Here is a 21,517-nt window from a genome sequence, read left to right on the forward strand (position 1 = left end):
TACGAGGTAATGACATCAGTTAAGCCCCTAAAGGAACCGTTAGGTACAGTGATTTCTATACAGTGCCTCGCTCATGGATGTGTAATACTATTAAATCACAAGGACCATAACAGAGAAAACTTATCTAAGCAATTTTTTTTAGAGCCCAGTTCTCTTCTCTTGGATGAAACTTTTAACATGACTTACAAAACATAAAAGCATTGCTGGATCTTTTTAGAGACTAATGACTTTACTAGGATTGCTCATTTGGCGGGAGTGCATACCTTGTTGAGAAGAGTGTGCGTTAGAGAACTTTGTAGGGGCTTGGTAAGCCTTCAGTTATCACCTCTAATAAGGAATAATGTGGGCTCTCCTGTTGGTGAGTAGATAGTTAAGTAGCTTATTTTTTGCAGGTGTATTATATTAATTCTTTGCTGTAAGTACCCATTTAGTGTCCTGGAGATTAATAACAATATCATTGTGCTTTAAACAACTATTTACTTTGAAAAAGTGATCAGCATATCCACTGCTTCAGTGGCTTCTGCTATTGGTGATCTCCAAATGTCTGTAACAGATGGCCCATAAAATTTTAATGTTATCTTATGGGAAAACATTATGAGTAGGGATTACTTAGGAGGTTTTAGTGGACATATGTCTCAGTCAGCCAAAGTAGGCAGGAATCTGGTTAATTCTTTATTTGACCATTAGCAATCAGGTAGTGCTCAGCAAACTTCCCTTGTGTGGGAGGAATTGGCTGGGGTGAAGAAACATTTATTTTTCTTTAGAGGGTCTAGGCCAGGTTTTGGAGAGACAGATAGCAGTCTCAGCATACATTATAATTACCAGAAAGGACCAGCGTCTAATGTTGGTTTGGTTGTTCGTGTTAATGCTAAAAGAAAAGCAAAATACTTCGATGCGTATGATAAAGAATTCTCCCCGCCAAGGATAGGAGTGGTTCCTGTTGTAAGTAATGATCTTGCTTGTGGTATCAGATGTGTAGGCTTGGGCAGCACAAGCCCATCTGCAAAGTGCTAAGAGACGGGATCATGCGCGTGGGAAAGACCGTGGCACAGAAGCTGACTGACGAGCTTGTGAGCGAGTGGTTCAACCAGCCGTGGAGCAGTGAGGAGAATGACAATCATTCCAGACTCAAACTTTATGCGCAAGTTTGCCGCCATCACCTAGGTAAATGGGAATTTATTTGGCCAAGTAGAATCTGAGAAGTAAGATAGCAAATTGTCCCCCTTTGGGAAGCAGCATTATGCTACTTTTGTCTCAGGTAATGTTAGTGTTCCATTACTGTATTTATTTAGGTCTAATTTCTGCGTTCTAGGTCATTAAATGCTAATTTTTATGTGCACACACATTCTTTAAAAGCAATTTAAAGTTGCCTAAAGAAGTCATATCTAATTTACTCCACATTTTGAAAACTTAGCAGAAGGACTTGGCATTAACTGCTTAAATTTAACCGACATTCCCAAGAGGATCTTGGAAGCTTTTAAAGTTCAGTACACAGAGGAGCATGGTGTACCGTGGTGGCTAGAGAATACGTGGCCTCTCAGTTGTCAGTGAAGGCCCAGAGGGTCAGTCTGAAAGGAAAGGGTAATAGGGATTAATTTTCTCTCTCTCTCTCTCTCTCTCTCTCTCTCTCACTTTTTTTTTTTTCTAATAAGCCTCTTCACCAGAATTTATAATAAGTAGCTTCGTGTTCATTTCCATGTTTGCAGAATATATAAGCATATATTCAAGTGTGGAGATAGCATTTTGGGTGTCATAATCAGAGTACTGCAGCCTGAAAGCATCATTTTTTAAAAAAGGGGCCATTCTGAATCTCTGATCCAGTTCAGTACTGCAGAACATCACTGATGTCACCTCTCTCCGTGTCCTTTTTCAGCACCTTATCTAGCCACTCTGCAGCTCGACAGCAGCCTGTTGATACCACCTAAGTACCAGTCCCCACCAGCAGCAGCACAGGGACAAGCTACACCTGGGAACGCAGGGCCACTAGCTTCAAATTCAGGATCAGCAGCGCCCTCGGCTGGCAGTGCATTCAATCCCACCTCTAACAGCACTTCTGGGAACCCTGCGGCAAGTAGCTCCGCATCTGGTTCCTCTGTGCCACCCGTCTCGTCCTCTGCCCCTGCTGCCGTTGTTAACCAGACCAGCACTACCTCTTCTTCAGGGTTCAGTGCTAGTGTTGGAGGGCAGAACCCCAGCACTGGGGCCAGTTCCGCAGACAGAACACAAGGGAACATGGGCTGTGGTGGAGACACTGAGCCTGGGCAGAGCTCCTCTCAGTCCTCACAGGATGGACAAGAAAGGTACGTTGTTCATGGACTGACACGAGTGGCTTTGGCTTGGACCCTCACTTATACTCTTCTGCACCCAGCTGTCCGCCTCAACCTCGTGAATCTCTCAGTCTAGTGAAGTGCTCTATTTCTCTTCTTCCCAAAAGGAAGTGACAACTGTCAGTCTCTTGTTTCAGTGTTAAGAAATCTGAGACTTCTTATAAACTTATTAGTACTGTACTTATTAGCTTCGTCGTAAGTTTTAGTGATGATTCTACTATTATTATGTGAACAGAATTAAGTGGATAATAGTAATAGTAACTGTTAACACTAACATTAATAGTATTATAAAATACCTTTTTAGAATATAGCCCCAGGAGAAAGAGGGAGTGGAAAAAGAGATCTCCCATTTAAAGGAGTGTATTGTCATTTCCCACCTGTCTTCCTACTAACTGACTTGGTTTGCCTTTATTTTAGTAATACACATATTGATGTTACATTTAATCTATAATCATTGTCCACGGGATTGGTGTGCTCTGGAACTGGTATATTTTGTGTGACTTATGTTTATTTTGTGCATCTCATAAGTGGCTCTTTCTGCAGTATCACAGAACGAGAGAGAATAGGAATTCCCACTGAGCCTGACTCTGCAGACAGCCAGGCCTATCCTCCAGCTGTTGTCATTTACATGGTGGACCCCTTCACTTACACTGCAGATGAAGACTCTACTTCCGGAAACTTTTGGCTGTTGAGTTTGATGCGCTGCTACACAGAGATGCTAGATAATTTACCTGAGCATATGAGAAATTCTTTCATTCTCCAGGTGACTATTTGCGACTTTATTTTTCGCTTTCATTGTTGTTTTTGCGAAATACAAGTTCATGATTTTTTTTTTTAACTGGAAGTACATGAAAGCTATAAAAGAAAAGGTACTCATAATTCTACTTTTAGATTAGTCACCATTGCATAACATTTTGGTGTATTTCTCGCCTTTTTTGTGTATGTTTGTTTATAGAGTTGGAATCATACTTCTAGTATAATTTTTAGTCTTTAATACTTAACATTATTCATGAATACTTTGCCATGTTTAAAATACTTACAAGCAGCATTTCTAATGAGTGCATGTTCTCCATATGTAATCATTATTGTACACTTAGATATTTGTTTCTGAATTTTGCTATTATACATATAGCTGTAATAAACATCTTTATAATCTCTTTTTCACACTTCAGGTAATTTCTTAAAGCGTATTCTTAGATATAGTACTGACAAATAATGCCGGATTCCTTTCCAGAAAAGTTACGCTTATTTACATTCCCTTCACAGAGCAGTCAGTGAGCGTGCCTCTTCCACTACCGCCTGGCTGGCTTTATAGTACAATAATTTTACAAGATTTTGGTAGTAGTGACAAATGATACCTTGGGTGTTTGGGTTTGTTTTACTGTCACTTTCACTAGAGCCATCTTACAGAATTAAAATATTGAATTAAAGAGTTACCAGAGTAGGTTATTGATTGTTTTTCGTTGTGAAGTTTGTGTCTCACATCCTCAGATAGTAATTCCTCAGTTACCGCACGCTCTGTGTGTACATGTGATTAAAAAGAGAACTACATTAAAAAGCAAGTTTTAAAAATTTTGGAGCATGGCAATAGTAAATTGACAATTTATCCCTAAAAAAGGAAGAGGGTAATTTCTAAGTGACTGTAATGTAACCAACAGATGACCCCTCTTCTTCAGTTGTTGGTGTATCTTTGTAATAGAGGATTTTATGTCATCTAAGGAGTTCAGATGGAGTTGCATTATGTACATAACATTTATGTATATAATATATGTATATACACATATGTATATAATACTTGATTTGATTTTAAGCAGTCGCTACATCCCATGTGCAGCCTGAACTCACAACCCCGAGATCAAGGTTTGCATGCTCCATTGACAGAGCCAGCCAGGCGCCCCTTATATATTTTATTTTTTTTATTTTTTTATTTTTTAAAGATTTTATTTATTTATTTGAGAGAGAGAGAGACAGTGAGAGAGAGCATGAGCGAGAAGAAGGTCAGAGAGTGAAGCAGACTCCCCATGGAGCTGGGAGCCTGATGTGGGACTCGATCCCGGGACTCCAGGATCACGCCCTGAGCCGGAGGCAGTCGTCCAACCAACTGAGCCACCCAGGCGTCCCCCCTTATATATTTTAAAACTTAAACTCCCTGCCCTCTTTGCAAAGAATTCATGCCATTTCATTTTCCAAGCGCATTCTAGTTTTGTTTGTATTTGTGTGTGTAGATTGTGCCTTGCCAGTACATGCTGCAGACAATGAAGGACGAACAAGTTTTCTACATTCAATACTTGAAGTCCATGGCGTTTTCAGTGTACTGCCAGTGCCGGCGACCTCTGCCCACACAGATCCACATTAAGTCCCTCACAGGATTCGGGCCCGCCGCCAGCATCGAGATGACCCTCAAGAACCCGGAGGTAGGTAGTAGCACAGCAGAAATTTCTAAAAGAGTGCTTTTATACTAGGGATACAAGCCAGGAGAGTTGGCTGCTGGGTGTATCTTCTGCCTTTGTTAAGAGTGGGAGGTTTCTCTGATGCTTAATTTAAAATAGAGGAGGTACTTCTCTAAACTTGTAAAAATTTTTGAGAAAGGAGACAAGCAAACTCTTGGTGTTTTTTGATGTAGGATCTAAGGCGGCAATATACTCATCACTCTTACTTACTAATGTTTGACTTTCCTATGTTTATTTTGTTCTCTATTTTTTGAAGCTGATCTGTTACTAAATCACTGGCTTTCTCCCTTCCCTAGCTCTTGTCCCTCCAGGTACAGCAGTTGTGCATGTGTTCACTCTACAGGGGCTCCTAATTTTCCAAAGCATGTGTTTACAGGGGCTTGCTTTCTTTTCCCTTATCTTCTGATATATAAATAAGTACTTTTTCCTCTCCATCTTCTTAAACCTACTTCCCACAGATACATGCATCTAGGGGAATTTTAAAACACCAAACAAAAGATGTATACTTTTTTTATTTTACGAATGACTTTATCCTGAAGATAGATGAACAGGGCAATGTTTAGAATTTTCAAAGCCTTCAAAAATCAGTTCCCACAACTTCTATTGCATGAAAGATCACCTGTTAATAAAAGCCAGCAAACACCTCTTCATATTAAAGGAGCTTAAAAACACCAATACCTGCTGATTTTAGTTGGTAATGTAAGTTTTTCTGGAAAACTCAGTGAAATGCTTATCTCTTGTATAAATAAAAACTTAGAAGTGGGGGGGCACCTGGGTGGCTCAGTGGGTTAAAGCCTCTGCCTTCAGCTCAGGTCATGATCCCAGGATGCTGGGATGGAGCCCCTGCATCAGGCTCTCTGCTCAGCAGGGAGCCTACTCCCCCCACCCCCACCGCCTGCCTCTCTGCCTCCTTGTGATCTCTGTCAAATAAATAAAATCTTTAAAAAAAAAAACCAAAAAACTTAGAAGTGGGGAAAAAAAATGAGGCATGTAGTTAATACCGCATTTGTTGTCACTTGATCCAGAAGAAAATGCTTAGCCCACAACCCACGTTCATTCTGCGGTTATTTACAAATTTCTGTCTTTGGCAGTTTAGGTTGGTTTATTCTTTTGAGTTTTAATTTTTCACTTTTGTGAGCAGTTCATCTATTTTCTCTGTTAGCTTTTTTTCTAGAATTAAAAAATATATATGTTTCTACTGTTTTTTTCTTTTGTCTCCAGAAATTGAGTTACTGCCTTTCTTTATAAACTTAGAACCTTTTAGTTCTTTACCTCATGTAGTTATTCTGTAGTTCAGATGGCAGTCATTCCTTATGCTTTGGTAAGAAGTTGCCATATTTTCAAATGATAACTGATAGTGTTCTGCATTTTCATAGAGGGGAGTGAAGGCTGGCTACCTGTATTAAGATGTCCTGCGGCATTACCTACAAGTTTTAAAGTTTATAACGTACTGGCAGAACACTATCAGTAGCTCACGAGATAAATAGATGACTCTAGATGAAAATAGATGGCAAAAATAAGCCTTTTTTTCCCTTTTGCTTTGTAACAGGAAGAGAAAGAAATCATTTGACATTATTAAAAACAAAATCAAAGGTTACATGTATTTCCTGAGGTTTATAAGTTTTTATGGTTATTTTGGTAATGGCTAATTGCTGAATGCTTCCACTCCCTCAGTCTGCAGCTAAGCAGGGCACTTTCATTCAGTAAATACAGCCAAGTGTCTGCTGTGTGCCAGGCCCTATGTTAGGTGCTGAGGACTCGGTGCTGGGCCTCTACACCTGGGAATTCCGAATCTCTACTGCGGCATAGCCGCGTACACTTTACATAAAAAGGAATGGGTTTCAGTATTTACCATGCAAGTATTAGAAGAAATCCTATTGTTGGTGTCACTTCTTCTATTTTTCATAGAATATCCAGTATCTGAAAAATATTTGGGGAGTAATATTTTACTTTGTGATTTATCACAGGCTGTCTGTTGCATCTAAGACATTTGGCATTTAACCTTCTCCTTTTTGCTAGACTTTTCAGGCGCTCTCACCTGACTGTTCTGTTTTGTTTGAAAGCTTTATTGAGACATAATTCGCATGTTATAACATTCACCCTTTTAAAAATTGCATAGTCTGGTGGTTTTAAGTTTGTTCACAGAATTGTACAGCTATCACTGCTGTCTCATTTTAAATAATTTTATTTATTCATTTGACAGAGAGAGATCAGAAGTAGGCAGAGAGGCAGGCAGAGAGAGAGAAGGGGTGGGGAAGCAGGCTCCCTGCTGAGCAGAGAGCCTGATGCGGGACTCGATCCCAGGACCCTGAGATCATGACCTGAGCTGAAGGCAGAGGCTTAACCCACTGAGCCATCCAGGCGTCCCTGCTGTCTCATTTTAGAACATTTTGCCAACCTGGAAAGAAACACCATACCTAGTAGCAGCTACTCATTTCCCCTCCCCCAGCCCTTGATGGTCACCAGTCTCTTTTCTGTCTCTATGGAGTTGCGAGTTTTGGGCACTTCATATAAATGGATCATACAATATGTAATCTTTTATGTCTGGTGTCTCATTTAGCATGTTTTCAAGGTCCATTCATGTCATAGCATGTATAGTATTTTATTTCTTTTTGTGGTTAAATATTCCATTGTATGGATATATACCACATTTTGTTTACTCTAGTGGATGGCCATTTGAGTCTTTCCACTTTTTAGCTTTTGTGGATAATACTGTTTTGAACATTTGTGCACAAGTGTTTCTATTGAAAATGTTTTCTGTTCTCTTGGTAAATACCTAGGAGTAGACTTTACAGGTGTAGGGAGAATGAATGGATCGATGATAAGGTTAGCTTTGAAACTTTGAGCACATTGTTTAATATCTCTAGGCCTGTGTTTTGTGTCCCTAAAATGAAGGAATTGCGTTAGACTCTTTCTTAGGCCTTTATTTTAGCTTTAAAATTCTGTAATTCCATTATTACTATTTTTTATGCCATAAATACGTATATGCCATATGGATGGATGGATGGATGGATGGATGAACATGTATTCTTTCAGGGGTCAGCAGCTGTTACTGTGGTTTTACTGCGGGCTCAGGTTAGCCTGCTACAGCCTGCGTTGGTATGACATAGATAATAATGATTGTTCCATTTTTAAAAAGAGAAGAATATTCAGAAGAAGAGAGACCCATAAAGCCTAAAATATTTGCTGTTTGGAAGTGTGCTGACCCCAATATCATTAAATATTGAAATGTGTATAATAGTTGTAAAAAAATGGTACAGAGTTGGTTTAAAATGTTTGTCTTACTGATAACAGCTAATGCTTTGATTTCTTAACTCACACACATACACTCTCTCTCTCTCACTCATTCTGAAGTATAATCTACATGCTGAAAAGTACCCAATGATAAGTATACCATTTGATGAATTTCTGCTAAATACATCACTTAACAAGCACAAGAAACAAAAACTGAAAAGCATCGAGAAATGTCTTTCACATCCCTTCTAGTCATTCTATTGATAATCAGTGTTCTGACTTAACAACAACATATCTTACCTGTTTTTGACTTTAATTTAAATTGAGTCATATAATTGGTATTTTCTGTGTCTGGCTTCTTTTACCCAGTGTCTAGATTCATCTATCCTGTTACATGGAGTGGTAGTTTTACCTGTCTTTGCTCTTTAATATTCTGACTATATAGCTATAACACAGTTTATCTTCCATTTTACTGGTGATGGGCATTTAGGTTATTTTTAATTTGGAGCTGTTAGGATTAAAACTGTTATGGACTGTCTTACACCTGTCCTTTGGTAAACATAGATGTTCGCTGGATTGGGTCAAGGGTATGTGTGAGTTTGTCTTTAGCAGAGATTGTCACTTTTCCAAAGAGATTGCATCACCAGCAGTGTCTGAAAGTTCTAGTTACCCTACATTCTCACTGATACTCAGTATTTTCTTTTTTAATTTGACATTCTGGTGGGTATGTAGTAGTGTCTCATTGTGGTTTTAATTTCTGCTTTCCTGATGACTAATGAAGTGGGGCCAGTTTACTTTCCAAAATAGTAATTTCCTTTTAATAAGGAAACATTGGCTTGATTGGGGTTCCCTCGCTGATGTCCTTTAAACAGTTCCTATTTAGGTATGTAATACTTTTGGGGGGCAGTCTGTTGTCATTACTGCCCATTGGTTTTAAGTGCTCTTGGGTGTTTTGTTGTAAACATTGAGTTGGGTGGCTTTGTCTTGATACCGGCTTTTATTTTGATTTCAGCGACCCAGCCCAATCCAGCTTTATTCCCCTCCTTTTATATTGGCCCCAATCAAAGACAAGCAGACGGAGCTAGGAGAGACATTTGGAGAGGCGAGCCAGAAATACAACGTGCTCTTTGTGGGCTACTGTCTGTCTCATGACCAGCGCTGGCTTTTGGCTTCCTGCACTGACCTCCATGGGGAATTATTAGAAACTTGTATTGTAAATATTGCTTTACCAAACAGGTGAGGAGTCTCAGTGCTTATGCTGTGTATAAACTGATGCTCTGCCTTTCCTCAGATATGAGTCATTCTGATTTTCCTGTCTAAATGCAGTGGGTGCTTTGTGGGTGGGTTCTTTGGAAGTTTTATGGGTTTTGCCTTGCTAAGTGATCACTTTGACGTGACTCATTTGGAGACCCCCTCCTCACTTCTTTCTTTTTTAGATCACGGAGGAGTAAAGTATCTGCACGTAAAATTGGACTACAGAAGTTATGGGAGTGGTGCATAGGTATTGTCCAAATGACATCTCTACCCTGGAGAGTTGTAATCGGCCGACTTGGGCGGCTTGGCCATGGGGAGCTTAAAGGTGAGAGATTCCTGAAGCAGTCAGTACAGGAAACAAAGGAAGAGTGTTAAGCTAATGTCCCTAACTGAGCTGAGGGAGAAAATTATAAAGTTGATAGTAAGAGTAAAGTGGATTTGTATTTTCTGATTCTTTTAAATGTAGTTTTAAGTATAGTTTTTAAACTTTTCATTATCAACAAAACCATTTACCAAAGAAAATCTTAACTACTGAACCCCAATATAAAAGATACGAAAAAGAATGTTTTATTAATATTAAAGTGATAGTAAATTAGGACTTCTGACGTTTATTTATGTACTGAGTCAGTGAGATCAAATCAGTTTTAACACGAAACTTGAAATGGGAGATTGTGGATGATGGTAGAAGTCATATATAAGAATAGACTTCTGTTTCTTTTATTTCTTTTTGGTGATTGATGGCGATACAGTTTGTATTTATTTTGTATTGGTGGCATAAGAGCAAAGTAATCCTGATTTACAAGGCAAATAGTTGCAAGTTGGAGTGGTCTTTTTTCACATTGCCACTGTCTCATAGACTTCAGTCTGGACGCGTAAGAGAATAGACTTTTTAGGTTGAATCCCCACATATACCTACCAGCTGCTAATAGTTCCCATCATAAATATAACAGTCCGTTACAAAGCAGTAAAAATAACTAGCAGCACAACTGACCACTGGCAGCGGTGTTGCCTGGCTTTGAGCCAAGCTCATTTGCTGTCTTACTATAGCTACTTTATGTGAGCAGTATGAATAGTTCTAGGTTATTTTTTAAAGCCTTATTAATTAGTGATACATTTATAAAAAGTTCAGTGTATACATATAGATGGGAGAAATTTTTTTTGTTCCCCTTAAGGTCTACACAAAAGCAAATCATATGTCACAAATTAGCCTGGTGGTTTTGTGTATTCACCTATATTAGAGCAGAGTCCGCAAACTTTCTATGTAAAGGGCCAGGTAGTAAATATTTTCAACTCTGCTGGCCAGCTTGTCACTGTTGCAGCCTCTCAACTCTGCCATTGTAAAGTCAGAGCAGCCACAAACAACACCTAAGTGAATGGGTTTTGATTTGTTCCAATAAAACTTTGTTTACAAAAACAAGTGCTGAGCAGGATTTGGCCCGTAGGCTATAGTTTGTGGAGCCCTTGTATTAGAGTTCACATATTGTTTCTTTGCATGAAATTTATATCAGATATTTATGAAATCTCTGAAATAAGACCCTGATACAGATACAACCTGCATTGTAGCAAGTGCTCAAGTAGGCTAAGTATTAGGGTTGAAAAGCAGTTTATACATATATTATATTACATGAAAATAAGTATAAGTGTTTTCTTAGGTATCTATTGTGTGTAAAATTTTTTTTACTAGTTACACTATAGGCCAATAGAAAATATTACCCTTGTCGTTTGTAAGTATAATATTCTTTAAAAATGAATCTTCTTTCGGGAGCCTGGAGGTCTGATACATTCGGGGATTCATCATTTCAATTGTCAGGACATTTCCTGTCCCATCTCTTGGTGTGCCTTATAGTCGCTCTTATCTCTTAAAAGGGTTTGAGCTGCTCTTAACCCTTGGGAAAAGTTAGAATATAATAGAAAAGGAGAAGTGAGGATAAAAATGTAGCCTCCTAGTCTAGTAACTTGGTGTTTTGGGTAATTATTAAGGCCATTGCCTTCTTTGGGTGACTTTTTTTTTTTTTTTTTTTAAAAGCAGGGTCACACTTTTCTTATTTCTTAGGGGAAAGGAATATAAGTGTGACCGATCCCATCAAAAAGTTGAGAGACAATGTACTTTAAGGGGATAAAGACATCGAGAAGAGCCTAGTGTACAGGAAATCAGTTTACCAATCTATATTTCATTTTTTGGGGACCTGAGGTCTGCACCACATTGCATTTCTGTGGGATAGTATTGTATGTGAGCCTACAGAGTTCAGAGTCAACTGTGTGAATTTTTATCACCAGAGTATTTGTGGTAAAATTCATATACTGCCTTTTCTTTCTCACTTGGTTTTAAAAACTCATGCCTGTTTGATTTTTCTGTGACTTTTAAAAATACATTCTTCATGTCTTTTATTTCACTTTTATTTCAGCCACTTCAGTGTAAGTTTCTTTAGGAATATGAAATAAGGAACAGTTGTTCCTTTCACCTCTTTAAAGGGAGCACAGTATGTTTGATAAAACTACGTAAAAGTGGAAACCCGTGGTGGAGTAGCTTTTCCTCAGTGGGACAGTGAGGCGGGACCTGGACAGCATGTGCTGCTGCAGGACCCTGGCACGCTCCATGTGTGGTGGGGGTCAAAGAGAAGACTAGTGCTTTTCCGTTCCCAGAGTAACGTAACCCTCTACAGTTCTCTGAGGACACATAGTGCCTTTGTGTAAGGCAATAAGCAAATATTAGAGAATTCGTGCCAGCGTTTTAATCTGAACGACTTGTGTGATGTCACTTGGAGCACTTCACTCACACCCATTGTTATCAGCTCTCTTGGGCCTTCTAAGAAGGGTTCCCCTTATTTCTGTACTGCTTGCCATTCATGGAAACAGCCAGTCTACAACAGTAAACAGACCTGAGGTTTGCCTCCAACTACCCGTTCTTCTAAGGAAAAGTGCTGAGGAGGGGCAGGGGGAAGTGGAGGGTTGGTGGGTGGGGTGAAGGGGAGTGCAAGAACCAGAACTGGAGAAGGAAGGGGAGAAGAAAGGATAGAACAAGTTGGCCTCATCACGAAAAAGCATCTGAAGCACCTAAGTCTATGTGGGTTTGTGCCAGACTCTTCCAGCTCATTTCAGACATGATTTCAGTCTACAGAATAGTAGGCCTTTGTTCCTTTGTTAATGAAGTGTAAGAGAGGCCAAGTAACGTTTTCTTTATAGTAAGGAGGGGAACCTGTACAAAGCCTTATTCCCTTTAGGGCCAATCCTGGAAATTCAATTACCAGGCAAATCTGTTAAAACATTTAAGCCTCCTGTCTGTGAATTTCTAAAGACCGAGTATGACCGTGATATTTGATTTCAGATTGGAGTATCCTCCTTGGAGAATGTTCACTACAGACAATCAGTAAACGGCTCAAGGACGTGTGCCGGATGTGTGGGATCTCTGCTGCAGACTCTCCTTCAATCCTTAGTGCCTGCCTGGTTGCCATGGAGCCCCAGGGGTCCTTCGTAGTGATGCCAGGTGAATCTCTTCTTGTCAGTTTCAGTAATTAGGTATCACATCAGTTCAGCTCACTCAAACTTAAGTCTACAGACAAGTGTGGAATAGATCTTCATTATCTTTGTGAGAGAAGATTGTATTTAGGGTTCAAAAATGGAAGTTTGGTCTCTTCCAAAGGCAGGGGTTTGTGATTTTTTTTGTCTTTGTTGATCGTCATTTGGAAGAGAGTCTAAGACTGAGAGCTCTTAGAGTCATGGCCAGTTACTGTGGCTTGACTCTGATTGTTGCTGGTGTATGAGGATCACGTGACCTCCAGAAGGGAACACTACCGTCATGATACATATTTGAATATCCTTTTGAAGACAAATACTTGACAATGTCAGAGCAGCCTCATGAGGATATTTGAGTCTTTCTGATGTGGTTGAGGATGAATGGTGAGACAAGTAGAAAGGTGAAGTGATTAATGCTAGATCTGGCCCAGAGTAAGTGCACAGTAAATGGGAGTGCCAGTGTGTGGATAGCCAAAAGATTGTGGCCACAGAATTTTAAAAAATTAGCAACTAAGCTATTTGATAATTTTATAACTAAGCAATTTTCTATCTAATTTTCTACCTTTTTCAGTCTGCTCTTATTCTCTGGATATGCCTCTGATCAAGTGGGACATCCTGTCCACTTACTCCCTATAAAAACCAGTAGTGTTTTATGAGAATGAGCTTATTTGTCATCAGTCCAGTGAGAAGCAGGTGTCCTCTGTTGGCCTCATTAGACCCTAGGTTCATTGTTGCCTGCGCCACTTGGGCATATTTCATAACTTCTTTGTTCTCTGTTCTCTGTATGATATGTGGATATAATCGTGCCTCAAGGTAGCTGTGAAGACTGAATGACATGACATCGGTGAACACAGAGCTTAGCACAGAATCTGGCATGTAGTAAGCACTCAGTAAATGCTAGTTATCATAATTATTAGTTGAATGGTACCATTTCTACAGAATTGTATCATATAGGAGAAGAGTCCTTTATAAATTGTGAGCAACCACAGGAAGAAAGTGGGAGATGTGTTTTTAGAAATGCTTCTTACATAATTAAAACTTATTTAGTGGGCACAGTCCAGTTTTATCTTAACCTTTCCCATATGACATGAGGCTTAGGTTATCATAACTGTATGCTCTGAGTCTGTTTTGTTTTGTTTTTTTAGAGATATTTACACACTTAGGCGGAACTGTAAATGTGTATCCATCTTAGCAGTTGTGTCAGACTCCTGTCTCTCTAGCTCAGGTCCTCCTAAAACTTGATTTCTGGAGTTGTTTACTGATGCACAGAAGGAACTGATGGTTTTTCTTTCTTTCCTTTTAAAAAAAATTTTTTTTATTTTAAAGATGCCGTCACGATGGGCTCTGTTTTTGGCCGAAGTACCGCTCTGAACATGCAGTCATCTCAGCTGAACACCCCTCAAGATGCTTCCTGTACACACATCTTGGTGTTCCCAACATCATCAACCATCCAGGTGGCTCCAGCCAACTATCCCAATGAAGATGGGTTTAGCCCCAATAATGGTGAGTGTGGAAGGCCATGGAAGCATAGAGCTCAGATTCTCCAGCAACATGCAGAGCTGAAGCATGGAGTCAGTGGGCTGCTGCATGTGTTCCAAAAAAAAACCTAAAAAAAATACGAAGAGGGGATTGAAGGTTGGAGAATCTGTTTGGTTTCAAAGATTCATGTACAACTATTACCAGGACCAAAAAAGTATTTTCCTCTCTTGTGTAATTCGTTTTTCCCCAAAAGCAAAAATACCAGGTTGGTCGTGCCTGGCCACTTTTACAGTAAACACTGATCTGATTTGAGAAGTCTGCAGATTCCCAGACAGTGTGAAATAGTTCCTGTCTTTAGCTAATCATTGGGAATTTAATTTGCTCCAAAACAAATCCTTATTTGATTATTCTTAATAGATTTCTTTGGTTTGATTATCTATTAAGGCATTTGTTAAGTAGTGATTACTTATAAACTAAAATGCCCAGTATTATGTAGCCATTTGCATTGTTTTCTGGAGATTTTTTTAATAGCTGCTCACATTTACTCCTGTTTAGGGCAGGTGGTTAAAAGGATACCAAAATTTATACATAGTGTGATCATAATGGAATAACAAAATGAGAAAAAAAAACCATAGCAAAAACATTCACAGTACTTGAATTCTGGGTGATAGTTTTCCCTTTTTATACTTTTCTTTCCAAATTTTCTGCTGTATGTGTACCTTTTATAATGTAGGAGAGGATTTCTTAATGAAAACATCATGCTTTGATCTGCTTTTGGGATAGGCCTTCAGTTTCAGGGCAGTTCACACCTATTAATACGTATTAATCCAGCCTCCAGTGTTTTAGATGCTAATTGGATACGTAGATGGAGTCTGCTGTTTTCTTAGATGGTGTCAGTTATAACTTTGTTTAATAATTAAATTGCTTCCTTAGCTGTTTTGCCATAACTTATTATGTGTCTTTGGAAGCTACATAGAGTGTGGGGTTTTGTTTTATGTTCTTTATTTCTCCAGTCTCTTAATACTTCACATTAGAAGATCATTGAAGAGAATACAAAATGCAAAAATAATTCTCAGCATCTTGCATCCAGTAGACAACACATTAATAAGTCTTACCAAGTTGTTAACAGTGTGTGCTTGTAACAGTCCTGGGCCAACAAAACTGAATATTGTTTAAATTGTGGATATGGATTAATTTTTAAATTTCTGTGCTTTTCCTCCCTCCTTTCTAGATGACATGTTTGTTGACCTTCCATTCCCAGATGATATGGACAATGATATTGGCATATTAATGACTGGGAACCTCCATTCCTCTCCCAACTCCTCCCCAGTTCCTTCCCCAGGCTCTCCTTCTGGAATTGGTGTAGGCTCTCACTTCCAGCACAGTCGGGTAAGGATGATTTAAAGTAGGTTGTTTAAAACAGCCTCAGCCTTCAGGGAAAATGATCTTCCAGAAGGGTGATTGTCTCTTTTTACTTCATGCACCTTTCTTCTTGATGGTCTTGGTCCCTGGTACAAGAGAAATCAGTGTGGAAAAGTGACTCTGTAGTTGTTCTGTTTTGATTGAAGGCAGGAATTAAAATGAAATGGATCATTATTCCTGAAAATGTTCCCGATGAATATGTTTTATCAGAAGAATAGCCCTATTACAGCAGAGAGGCTTTTTTTTTTTTTTTTTTTTTTGCCATGACTGTTTTCTCAGCAAAAATTAGGTCTGGTTGCTTGCTGCTTTCCAGTTATTTATTTATTTATTTACTTTTTCCAAAATAGTGACTTTTCAGGTCTAGTTTGATGGCCTGCTTATTTAACATGTAAAGTGACTATCTTAATTGAAGAACACATTGTTGATGGTTGATTTTTCTGATTATTCTGAAACGAGTTTTACTCTTCTTGTTTCATGTCATGGTGCCTTCATTTGTATATAGTTCCAGTCTTTCCTTTAGCCGGGTTTCGAAATGGCAAGGGCCCATGAAAGGTTGATTTTGGTGATGTGTCCAGGCTCATGCCCCAGTATTAAGGAAAAACATCAAAGCCGACAACTAGTTTTCATCTTTAAATATCCCAGGGATGTTGGAGGTGGATTAACAGGATCGAAGAGTAAAAGGTTCTGCTGTAGCTTGTGTTAACTTTGTTTAAAAGTTAGATGATTCATGCCTTATCACTCTTTTGTACATTTTATTTAAAACATTGTGAGATTGATGGTTTAAGACATAGAAAAATGGCTCTGTCTACTATGTTAAACTCGGCAAGCATAAGCAACTCTTCTCACACTCATTTAAAGACAGAGTTGTAGTAAGAGGACTTAGGTTTCTGTCCGTGGGACTTTCGTTGCCAGCCTGGAGTTCATTGAGGGACAGTCAAAAGAAAGAAGATGTAGAATATTAGTCATAGAGCACATAAAACCAGGAAAGAGTGACTCAGTAGGCTTACCCTCATGTAACTGCCTGTCCTCCAGTCCTCCTTTCTAGAAGGAAGAGTTTTTTAAATGTCTTTATTTCCTCCATAATCATTTGTCAGTTAATGACAGTTTATAGGTTCTTTGGAGATTGTTCTGATAGGAACCAAGATTTCAGATTTTATGTCAGAGTTTTAATTTAGGATTAATCTGAATTCTAGAGGCAAATAGCATAGAAACTAAGAACACATGCTCTGGAGTTTGATAGATGTAGCTCTGAGTTACAGCTGCACAGCTTCTAGCATGGTGATCTTGACCAAGCTTTCTTGGCCTTTCTTAGCCTCATTTACCTTATCTGAGAAATGGAAATTATAACAACCACCTTTCAGTGCCCTTATTGCACTTTAGCTTATCCAGGAACAAAGAATTGGTCTTTGAAGTGCCATGTGAGTTTGTAAGAAACAGAGCTTTGCTGTACTTTCTGCCTTTGTCAGACCCTCAGGCCCCGAAGTCCAAGATTGCATGTTCTGAAGCTGGTCAAGTGGCCCTTTTTTGTCCTGAGCACCTGCAGCCCAGTGACCCCTGAGAAGCTTTCAGGAATTCCCCTTTCTGAAGCATTAAACATTTTTTGATAGCCAGTTAAGGCATTACAACAGCAGAAAGAATTTGTTCAGGGTTGCAGTAAGTTTTTATTTTTTTTTTATTTTTATTTTTATTTTTTTTTTTTTAGATTTTATTTTTTTATTTATTTGAGAGAGAGAGATAGTGAGAGAGAGCATGAGCAAGGAGAAGGTCAGAGGGAGAAGCAGACTCCCCATGGAGCTGGGAGCCCGATGTGGGACTCGATCCCGGGACTCCAGGATCACGCCCTGAGCCGGAGGCAGTCGTTTAACCAACTGCGCCACCCAGGCGTCCCAAGTTTTTATTTTTTGATCAACTCAGAATTAATACAATTTGATGTGATAGTTGAGGACTATTTTTTTTTTCCTCCAAACAGAAGGTCTTTGAAAAAAAAATGATGACTTCTTACTGCTTGCATAAAAAGTAATTTTCAGCTCTTGGAGCCAGCTAAAAGAACCAAAGATGAGGAAAATATCAGTTGCCAAATGCACAGTAAGGCTCTCACAGAGGTTTCGTATTAAGGAGTTTGCTGAAAATTAAAACGAAACCTCTTCTTGAGCAGATCTTACACCACTGTGGGGGGCCAGGGACACTGTTGTCACACAAGGAGTGGTGCAGTGTTATGTTTTCCTAACATCCGTGTTGTTGACAGTAGACAGTCAGGTGCGCTCATGTATTTTGATTGATTGCTGGTGAAAGAGCACCTGGGTGTGGGGGTGCCTTCAGCAGCCGGAGGCCTTCCTTTCCACCTTTAGTTTGATGCCTGATGCCGTGGAACCCATCTTACTTTAACAGAAAAGAAACCAGAGCAAATAAACCTGTATTTGCTTGACTCATATAGATGTAGTTAGTTTTGCTGGAACCTTCTGCCTGGGCCATATTTCTCATCAGGTGTCTTCACATGCAGCAAAGACCATGTGCCTCCCCTGTTGACCTTTCTCAGTCACCTGGTGTTTTTGTGCGAAAAGCTGCCAGAAGGGGTTCCACAGTGTGCAGAGTGACTTGGTAAAAAGTTGATTTGCAGAGCTCTCTTCGAAGTGATGAGTGCTGATCATGCTCTTGGGACTTTGTTTTTCAGAGTCAGGGTGAGCGTCTTCTCTCTAGAGAGGCACCTGAGGAGCTGAAGCAGCAGCCTCTGGCCCTCGGGTATTTTGTATCAACTGCCAAAGCAGAGAATCTCCCCCAGTGGTTTTGGTCATCGTGTCCACAGGCTCAGAACCAGTGCCCCCTCTTCCTAAAGGTTGGTTTGCTCTCATATTTGAAGTTTTGGGGAAGAGGGTCTTCTGCTTAAATTCGGGTTTGGTTAGAAACTTGATTCTTAGCACAGTCTTACTGTGCTCTCTGTTTCTTTCACATCTTCTTATACTCTGAGGGGATTTTAAATACAGTTTGTGGGGGGTGGGGTGGGGAGTAAATCAATAGAGGAACCCAAAACCATTAACACAGAGGAAGCAATCACGTTAACGCAACGTGGAGACTTGGTGGGGCCCACAGGGCACGAGTCAGGTGGACACTTGGTTGTGTGTCAGTCCATGCTGCATTGCCATTGGTGAAGGTGAGCTTGGTCTGAGGTGATCATTGACTGATCTCTTCCTCTTCTGCCATAGGCTTCAGCTCCTTCATTAGAGTAGGGCAGGAGGCGGTTAAATTTACATTGACACATGCTCATTCTTGTAGATCTTGGAATTTAAGGGTTAAAATAAAAGATCTCCCACTTTGGATGAAAGAACCCGGAATGAAATCCATGTCTCACCCACAGATTGGCAAGAAGCCAGAAATTTGACACCATGCTCTGTTGGCAGGGCTGTGGGGGAGATAGCCCTGGTGCCAGTAGGAAAGCCAGGTGACACAACCCCACATGCTTCCCTGTCGATGCAGCAATTCCACCTCTGGACGTCTGTTCAGAAGAAACTAGCAACACCAAAAAAATGAGAAATGTAAAAGATTGGAAGCACCCGAATCGTTTACCAGTAAGGGACTAGTTGGATAAACGAGGACATCCGTTCAGTGGGGTGTTAGTTATCCACAATGAAGCGAGGACTGTTGTCGTATAACCAGTCTACTGAGTGTAGATTACCTTGTAGTAATTGTGATAAGGTGCTTGCATGCACACACCTGCTTGTGTTTCCAAAAAGAAACCAGGAGAGCTTAAACCAAACACAATTGAAGCAATTTCCTTTAATGGCTATGACATGCTTATGATGAAACCCAGGACGTTACATAAAAAATCCATGTCATCTTTATTTCCTATTAGACTTGTCAGGATGAACCTAGATTTATTTTTTCCTCTTAAGAAAGGCATACACATTTTTTAGCTCGGTCTACTGAAAAAGCTTAAGAGGAGTAACAGCTTCATATCCATAAACAGTTCTCTTGCTATAATTGTCATTCTGAAATACCATTTATCATTTGAAAGAACCAGAGTTCCTTTGAAGAAAGGACTGACTGTAGGTCTGAAGTAAGAAATATTCAAGATGAACCTATGGTATGTTGTCATACTGAAAAGCAAGAAAGTTGCATAAGATAATTAGAGTTACTTCAAAGGACCCAGGAGCTTACTGGAGGGTTCCCATTGACCAATGATGGGACAATTTGAACATAAAGAAGAGCAATGGTAGCAGGAGACTGAAACAAATATATGAGTTCATAATTGTATTGAAATCCAGAACATCTTCTCAGTCACCTTCTGAAGCTACTTGAGCAACAATTCATTAATCTGGAAACTAAACAATAGAAAAGCATTTATATTAACTCTCCTTCACATACTGTATTTCTCAATTATTTAAGAAAGTAAAATTATGCTAAAGCCATTAGGTGAAAAATTGATGGGGAACTTTATAATGAATGGAACATGCTGATAACCTCTTACCCAGTGATCAGTTGCACTTCAAGTGGACAGCAGACATTAGTTGACTTCTGATAGGATGCGGTAAGAAGGACACAGCATCTGTTATGAAGTGTTCATGCACCCTGTTTCCCTCCCTCCCCCAGAAAGAAACTGAACCTAATTTGAGCCTCTAGATCTGTCAGCTTATGGGAAGTCAGGATAGAAGAACTTGTTGAATGACTACCAGAAGAAGACAATCAGTCATATCCAGACTTTGTCACCTTTTAGAGACTAAAACCCAAAGAAGCACGGTATCTAATCATTTGCAGTGCATTTGTATTTGCTGGAAAGCTATATATGGAGTTAATTGGGACCACATTGGGTTACTGTGAGTTTAAAATTCAGGCTTCTAGAAGCAGTGACTTCTAAGGACTCCAGGGGGCATCTGCTGCCAGCTGACGTGGGTCTGCCTTTTTTCCTGCTCCGTGGTTGATGAGGCCAGGAAGGTAACTGTCTTTGTTCTTTTGCCAGGCTTCGCTGCATCACCACATTTCTGTAGCACAGACGGACGAACTTCTCCCTGCCAGGAATTCTCAGCGGGTTCCACATCCTCTTGACTCCAAAACCACATCTGATGTTTTAAGGTAGATACAGACATAGGCAACATAACTGTACAAGATTACTGAAATAATCTTCCTTCAGTTTTGTTTTTCCAAGGTGTTTTAAATGTGGAAAGTGTACTGCCTTTTGTGCAGGGAGCACTGTCTGATTAGCCAGTGAAAGCTGTAATCCCCCTGTGTGAGCACTGGATAGTATACTTTGTTAAATTACATAGGTATGTACGAGTACAATTGCCTGTGCTTCCTATTTAAAGGAGGCATTTTATGGTGATGAAAATAGATCAGAATTAGGGGGTGGGTGGTTAGAAGACAGAGCCTGGAACTTAAAGCACTTGGCTTTGAAAACATCTTTTTTACTCCCCCTGACATAGATTTTATAAATAAAATTAACTGGAACATAAATTCCATAGTTGGGACATCTCTCCCAGAAGTGTACACTAATTCTCTTTCACTTTCGCAGGTCATAAACATTCTTCATGTACCATAGGGAAATATGCAAGCTTTTTCTAGTGTTTGGTAACTCTTAAATGATTTGGAAATTAAGCAAAAACCTGATCAACATGATTTTGGCTTTCAGAGTCTCTAGTACAGCACTGTTGAAGAGAAATATAATGGGAGCCACAATCTAATTAAATTTTTTAGTAGTAATATTAAAATAGTAAAATAAGTTGAAGTTAATTTTAATAATTATATCAACTGTATCAAAATTATATCGGAATAATATCAAGTGTAGGAAAAACAGAATCATTTCAGTAGTTAATATAAAGATATTCATGAGCTATTTCACCTGCTTTTTTT

General features: G+C 39.4%; 1 protein-coding gene across 2 annotated transcripts in view; it reads left to right on the forward strand.

Moving 5' to 3' along the window:
- Positions 1-21,517, forward strand: part of MED13L (mediator complex subunit 13L) — a 294,916-nt gene that overhangs the window by 265,641 nt on the left and 7,758 nt on the right. For both annotated transcript variants that reach the window (XM_044244203.1, XM_044244204.1), the window contains exons 20-30: positions 972-1,164; positions 1,874-2,300; positions 2,871-3,090; positions 4,553-4,741; positions 9,024-9,247; positions 9,448-9,590; positions 12,591-12,749; positions 14,105-14,281; positions 15,489-15,646; positions 18,351-18,512; positions 20,631-20,743. In XM_044244203.1, the coding sequence (XP_044100138.1) occupies positions 972-1,164; positions 1,874-2,300; positions 2,871-3,090; positions 4,553-4,741; positions 9,024-9,247; positions 9,448-9,590; positions 12,591-12,749; positions 14,105-14,281; positions 15,489-15,646; positions 18,351-18,512; positions 20,631-20,743 (2,165 nt within the window). The remainder of the gene's footprint in view (positions 1-971; positions 1,165-1,873; positions 2,301-2,870; positions 3,091-4,552; positions 4,742-9,023; positions 9,248-9,447; positions 9,591-12,590; positions 12,750-14,104; positions 14,282-15,488; positions 15,647-18,350; positions 18,513-20,630; positions 20,744-21,517) is intronic.

The sequence above is a fragment of the Neovison vison genome, chromosome 3 (genome assembly GCF_020171115.1).
Source record: "Neovison vison isolate M4711 chromosome 3, ASM_NN_V1, whole genome shotgun sequence".
Lineage (NCBI taxonomy): Eukaryota > Metazoa > Chordata > Mammalia > Carnivora > Mustelidae > Neogale > Neogale vison.